Source organism: Prunus mume, linkage group LG7, assembly GCF_029339155.1.
Source record: "Prunus mume cultivar Tortuosa linkage group LG7, ASM2933915v1, whole genome shotgun sequence".
Lineage (NCBI taxonomy): Eukaryota > Viridiplantae > Streptophyta > Magnoliopsida > Rosales > Rosaceae > Prunus > Prunus mume.
In genome coordinates this window covers 14,902,934-14,910,001 of record NC_142704.1, presented here as the reverse complement: position 1 = coordinate 14,910,001, position 7,068 = coordinate 14,902,934, and the positions used below count along the sequence as shown (strand labels likewise).

The 7,068-nt window shown below is 34.5% G+C and overlaps 1 protein-coding gene across 1 annotated transcript; it reads left to right on the top strand.

Moving 5' to 3' along the window:
• The first annotated feature begins 3,792 nt into the window (after positions 1–3,792).
• On the top strand, positions 3,793–6,176 carry LOC103336886 (protein RGF1 INDUCIBLE TRANSCRIPTION FACTOR 1-like). Its single transcript, XM_008240017.3, has 4 exons — positions 3,793–4,007; positions 4,225–4,422; positions 4,789–5,004; positions 5,438–6,176. Exons 1-4 carry the CDS (start codon positions 4,005–4,007, stop codon positions 5,669–5,671), a joined length of 651 nt encoding a protein of 216 aa, XP_008238239.1. The 5' UTR covers positions 3,793–4,004; the 3' UTR covers positions 5,672–6,176.
• The last annotated feature ends 892 nt before the right edge of the window (positions 6,177–7,068 follow it).

The window sequence follows — 7,068 nt, the reverse complement described above, 5'->3', positions numbered from 1 at the left end:
TCTCAAGGACGAATTATGGCTGATTTCTCGATTACTAAAAAATAAAAACATTCCAACCCTAAGTCAAGGCCGAAACGATAATAATAATCTTGGATTGGTCATTTGGAAGTGTTTTTAATACTGTCAAAAATATGCAAGGGGCTTGTAGTTCAAGTGGTTAAGAGTATTTACCTGTATATCCAAGGTTATAAGTTTGATTTCCTCATCTCCCAATAATAAAAATTGCCAAAAAACATTTACAAAACACCATTTTAAAAACCAAACCTAAAAGGAAAAACCTACTAGCTAAGTAACCCAATTAGCAAAAGCCCCTACTTTTTGTACTAAATTAAGTTCACAAGTCTGCATCAAATCCCACATTGAGCAAGAATTAAGAGGGAAGGCTGCAAAAGCTAGTTGAGCATACTTGAGCTAAAGTAGAAGTATTTTCTTCTAGCATTGGTCAAGTCAAGCTTTTAAGAAAATGAAAGAAGGGTGGTGTTGGTAGGTAAGGTGTGCAAGGTTTTTCCATATTTGGACTGTAATTTCTTATTTAACCAAGAAATTAATGTTAAAAGACCCACTAAGAATAGAAATCAATAATTAAATGGATGGTTTTGTGAGCATGCATTATCTGTTCAGTGTTGTGGTGGCGGCTATCCATATAAGCACACAAACCATTACTTTATATAATATATTTTTTTGGCCACAGTTAGGAAAGAGGGAGGGGTACGGTCTTATGAAGAATCGAACAGCAAACCACTAATCTGCATGTCAACACAATGTTATGGAGAATCAAACCGCAAACCACTAGTTTGCATGCCAACAATTCTACCACTGAGCTAAGCCCCCATCTGCTCCATTACTTTATAATTCATGATTAAAAACATAAGTACACCAAAGAATGCTAATTTTTGCAATTTATTACCATATCAGAAGAGCACAGAAGAGTACGTGTGCTCTTCAATCTAATCAATAATCTCCTTGAGAACATTGTTTTGTGCTGTTAGAAAGTAATGGTTGATGATGGGAAATCATTGTGCCATGTGTCAAATGGATGGTTCTATCAATAGTTTTCTCAGTAAGCATGATTTAAATGAGATATTCTTCTTCTTCATCAAAGAACCTTTTGATCATTTCGGTATTACTATAAAATAAAACTTTGTTATTTCAATAATTTAGGTAAATAAGAAATCTAAAACTCTTTTTTATTGGATAATGAATATAACTAATTATGATTAACAATTATAAGTAGACTATATGCACAAGTTATCAATGGATCCAATAATTTAAAATTTTAAAATATATATTATAAAAATAGGCTTGGTCAAACTTTGATTGGTGACTTTTTTGTTTTTTTTTTCATTTTTTGGTTGGTGATATACTGAGACTTCTGTTTAATTTGAATATAAAAATTTGAGAAACAATATTTTCTCATTCGTGAGGCTTAAATTATTGACCCAGTGATGGAAAACGATATTTATTTAGACCGGACACCTCCAACGTGTGTGCATTCACAAGTAGATATTATTATGAGTTATTTACACTAATACTCTCTGAGATTTCTTGCGTTTTCATAAAACTCTTCAATGTCTTAAAAATTATACGAACACCCTTATGGTTTTATTGGTCGAAAACAAATTACATTTTTATGAAAACAAATTTTGATATATAACTTGAATGTTAAAAAAGAAATTAAAATAGTGGCAAAAATATTTTCGCATCCTTTCGCTTTCTGTGAACAGAGGATAATTAATGCTTGATGATATTTCCTCATATTATTATAGATATGGTTTTCATTTGGAGATGGCCAACCGAAACCAAACCAACATGATTAGGCAGCCTTGACATAAACTTGTCTCCCCACCCTAATCTAAATAAAGCATAGGACATTAAGGGCTGGAAATTTTTCTTGCTAAGATACTTTTGTGAAAATGACGAATTTGATCTATACAGTTCGAGTGTTTTTAATCAAGTCCTGGTGGTTTGATGTTTTCAATCAGGTTCTTATATGTCGATTTCATTATCATTGACAAATTAAAAAAAACAAAAAGTCTTTGAATTTATGCTCGAGTTTCATATTGGTCTTCTAATTAATTTTTTCACTCTAGAGGTCCTGCAACTGTCTCTTTTATGTTAAATTGGGTAGTTTTAGTAAGTTTTAAGAGGTAATTAGTGCCTCAATTGATAGTTTTACTACTCAATTTAACAAACAATTTGACCATGGGACCAATTTGACACATGTGAAAGAGTTGGAGGACTAGTAGAATGAAAAAAATTACTTGGAGGACCAAAATAGAAAAAAAAAATTTGTCAATTTATAAGGGTAAATGATCCTTTTGTATTTTGAGTTTCAAAAATGACATCTCCACGTACGTCGCACTTGACAATTTTTCTTTAACAAATTGACTAATTTTTCAGTTTTTATTTGATTATAAAGGAAACTTAACTACAAGAATTTGATTGGAAACTAAACTATGTAAATTTTTTATTATGAAAAATGTCTTATTTTGTTTTTAAATGGTTTTTTTTATTATTATTTATCTTTGGGTAGTTATTAATTGCTTCACACTTTGGGAACAAATTGTTCAGCTAAATTTTTTTCAAAAAACTTGCAGTTTAATTAGGTTTTGTTGGGTAAAAGAAAACTTATAAAGGATATCGTTAAGTTCATAGTCTTACAAATGGTCAGAATTGACAACGATAATAATAAATTTTTTTCACTTGCATCATCAAAGTGGACGATTCACCCATTCCATTCTAAGAAAATCGCACAAAATATTTTGCTAAGCATAAGAATATCTCACGTCTACCTCAATTTGAACTTGAGACATAGAAGTTGATAAAAGAGAATCTATTTTGCCAAAGTTAGGAACAAAACAGGCGTTTTCTCACACACACTGTCAAGGTATTATGGGGTTCAAATTTAAAAGCACTGATATTTAAGTCAATGCTCTTTTCCATTGAACTATTTCCCATTGGTGATAAAAGAGAAATTATTAAGAATGCATAAATCGTAATATTTTAACAATGTAGTTATGATCAACGAGGTATAACTCAATAAAAAAGGGTATTGACTTTGATTGTGTGTGTGTGTGTTTGTGAGAGAAACTCCCTCCTTGTAATTTAAATTATCGCTTATGCTAAAGAAACAATTATGTGATTAAAGTGACCACTTATTATGAGAAGTTGACGATAAATGGGTGGTTATTTTGATTGTTAATTAGTTGATGTAAAAGCATGGTAAAGGCCTCTCAAATTGAATTGTGTCATAGTGGGGTGGGGATATTTTGATTAACTAATTAAACACATAGAAAATTAGAAAACAGAATAAGTGAGATTAGGAATTAGGACAAAAGTTTGATTAGGACAAGAGAGTTTAGAGACCTCAAAATAAGTGAATTAAAAAAAAACAATACATGTCATGTTCGTGTCACATAAATAAATAAAAATAATTAAAGCAACCAAAAAAAAAAAGAAAAAGAATAAGTATGCCCCCAAAACCAAATCACAAATAATGAAACGACAATAAAAGCTTTAAATAATAGAGTGGAAGAAGAAAATTCAAAAAAGAAAAAAAGAAGAAATATTAGAATATGAGAAATGATAAGACCAAAGAGGGCAAGAAAATGAAAGGGAAATAAAAAGGAAAGAAGGAGGTGGGTTCCTTGCACCCAACGCATCTCTCTCAGCTTCGGGTTTAGGTTCGGTGAAGACTTTGTGAGGATAAGAACGACCCATCCCTCTCTCTCTCTCTCTCTCTCTAACGCCATCTACCACTCTATACAAGAACCCATTCCCTCCCTCACCGCCTCCACTCTTGCTTCTATTAACCTAAAAAACCCTTCTCTTTCTCTCTCTAAAAGCTTCCTTTTTTCTCATTACAGCTCCCTTTCTCTCTCTACTTCTCTCTGTTTTCGTTTCTCAACATTGAGCAGAAGAGTGTTTTCTCTTTTTCATTCAAGCTGGCGATCGAAAATCAGGACACCACTGTTAGGGAAATCAAGCCCAAGAGCAGGAGAATCATGGTAAAAACCAGTCTTGCTTGTTCTCATTGTTGATTTGCTTTTCTGGCTCTTGTTTCTCTTTGCATTCAAATTTTGGCTTCAATGCTCTGTTTTGCTTGGTTCAAATTTTGAATTCTCTGGATTTTCACTGTGTTTTCTCTTCGATTCTCAAGGTTATCTTTCTGGGTTTCGTCATTTTCATTGTTCTAACACTGATACTTGATTGACTTCTGAATAGGGTGCTGGAGGTCCTGATGAGGAGGACAACAGGTGGCCGCCATGGCTGAAGCCTCTGCTGAAAGAGAGCTTCTTTGTTCAATGCAAGCAACATGCCGATTCTCACAAGAGTGAATGCAACATGTACTGCTTGGATTGCATGAACGGTCCTCTCTGCTCTCTCTGCCTCTCCTACCACAAAGACCACCGTGCTATTCAGGTAATTTTCAACAGCTAAACAGTCCATCAATTCTTAGATTCTTGTGCTTACCAAATTGGACATCTGGGTCACATTGGGGTTCTTGTTCTTCTCAATCATTCTCATTAAAGTTCCTCCTTTTTTGCCTTTTTCTGATAAAAATCTTCCTTACCCAAGTTTTGCTTTGGGACCAGAAATTAAACCGAAGGGAAAATTTTGTTTTGATGATGAACTGTTTGTTTTGGGTACAAATTTTGTCACACATATTGTCTGAATCCCAATTTTGGGTCATGAATTTCACATGGGCTTGCTCAGTTTTTGCTTCATTACAGCTATAAATCATAGATTTCTAATGCGTTTTGCTCAATTTGTTGATTTGAATGACAGATAAGGAGGTCCTCATACCATGATGTGATTAGGGTCAATGAGATTCAGAAGCATCTGGACATCAATGGAGTCCAAACGTACATTATCAACAGTGCAAAAGTTGTTTTTCTGAATGAGAGGCCTCAGCCTAGGCCTGGCAAAGGAGTCACAAATACCTGTGAAGTCTGTGAACGCAGCCTCCTAGATTCCTTCAGATTCTGCTCTCTTGGTTGCAAGGTAAATAATACAATGTCCCAATCCCTGATTTTGTTTTCCTTTTGCACTGTTTGGTTGCTCTGAAAACCAGAGAAAATTTCAGAGGGAAAGAGTCCTCTTGCCCCTTGTTTTTGTCTCCAAGCAATCAAACCCAATCAGCTCTTAGTAAATGTCATTCATTTGGTTGGTTAGTCTGAGTTTGACTTTTCCATTGCCCTTGTAGTCTATAGACTACAATCATAGGGAGTTGATGTCACACTTTGAAATCCTTACCATTTTCTTACCAACCAAACAATCCATAAGTGTGAACAAGCTGAATTGGGAATCTGGGTCATTGGGTCAGCCCTACATTTTTAAAATTAGCCATGGAAATCCAATTTGGTTTTTAATTCCTTCTGTTATGTTTAATTTGCTACAATAAGTACTAATAATTCTTTGCAATGATCAATCTCAGATTGTTGGGACATCTAACAATCCCCAGAAGATGAAGCATTCAAAGGCAATGGGGTCTTCTGATTCAGAGGACTCATACAGCAGCAGCAGCCATGGAAGGTCCAAAAGCAGCAACAAGGTCCAGAGCTTCACACCCTCAACACCACCCCCAACTTCTGCTAATTACAGAACGGCCAAGAGGAGGAAGGGCATTCCCCACAGGGCACCCATGGGAGGACTAATTATAGAATATTAAGATTGAGCCCTGTATTTATAGTTTATTACCCTAATGCCCCACCTATACAAAGTAGTTTTCACAATGCCCCTCCAATTACCAGAGCTTTTTCACCAAAAGGCCTTGTTTGGAGCATAAAAAAAAAAAACAAAAACTACCCCACTTAGCTTTCTAGTATTTGTACATAGAAGCCGAGCCAATATAGGAAAAAGAAGTGCAAATGTTGGGAAAGTTGGACAATAAGACAAAAGCAAAGGTGAAGGACTGGGAAACTGGACGGTGGACAGTCAAGAGGACCAAGATGCAAAAAGAAGGGAAAAAATAAGTCTTTTTTTTTTATAACTGTTTTACAGTTTTACTAGTCTCTGGAAAATATAGGATGGTTGTTAGGGTTTGTGATTATACATAAGTTTTGGATGAAGATGTAAATAGTGGGTTTTTATTTAGAGATGGTTTAGGGAGGTAGGAAAAGTCAATGTACTCCTTTGAAGGTAGGGGATGTTCATCATGTTATATATGGAAAGTGTTTAGGGATGGTAGGTTTACCCTTTTAAAATGTATTGGCTTTTATATTTCCTTCAATTTATTCAAATTTTGTTACAACTTCTTTAGCACATTATTAAAAATTAAATAATAATAAATAAATAAAGAAAAACGTCATTTTTTTCTTTAAAAATTAAGTTTGTTTCAAGAGTTGTTCATCTTTATTTTGTTTTTAACAAAACACACATTCTCTTTGGGAAAAAAACTTTAGTTCTTATTTAATAACAAGGTGGTAAGAAAGTTGTAAAAAATTAGCTTGTTATTAAAAAAATTAATATATGGTAAACTTGGAAAACAAAAACTAGTTTGTATGATGTGAAATAGAGAATAGATTTTATAATTTGTATTTTTTTTTTTTTGCAGTGTTTTTATTATTTCCGCTTTTAGAAGTTTTGACCGGCGCTTGTAAAAAGGAATACCAAAGCCAAGTGGGTCCCACGCCGGCCGCCTCGTGTGGGGTGGGTTATGATGACGGGGCTTTCTGTCACAGACTAAACACGTGTACGACGCGGATTGGGGGTGGGAAAGCAATGGCGGTCTTGATCCTCGGAATCATAAAGAGGCCTCAGCCGCCCTCCGTTTTAATCATATATATATATATATATATATTTTAATATTTTGGTCAGAAAATTCAGAAAGGCGGTTCCTTTAGCAAATTGTCTTACGGAACTTGTGGGCCCATCCGTGCAGTGAAATCTGGCCGTTGGATCGAGCGTGCACGGTGATGTTGGCTTGATGAGTCTCTTATGGGCAATCATGGTGGGGCCCGTAACAAAGACAGGAAATGCTTTTGTGAATATCTTTTTAGCTTATAGATGGAGTGAATTATTGTGGATAGTTGTCAATGTGTTTATACCATAAAACACATTTGTTGG

Coding starts and splice junctions, on each gene's coding strand:
- LOC103336886 (XM_008240017.3), top strand. Junction 4,423..4,788: donor AAGACCACCGTGCTATTCAG/GTAATTTTCAAC, acceptor TTTGAATGACAG/ATAAGGAGGTCCTCATACCA. Junction 5,005..5,437: donor TCTGCTCTCTTGGTTGCAAG/GTAAATAATACA, acceptor GATCAATCTCAG/ATTGTTGGGACATCTAACAA.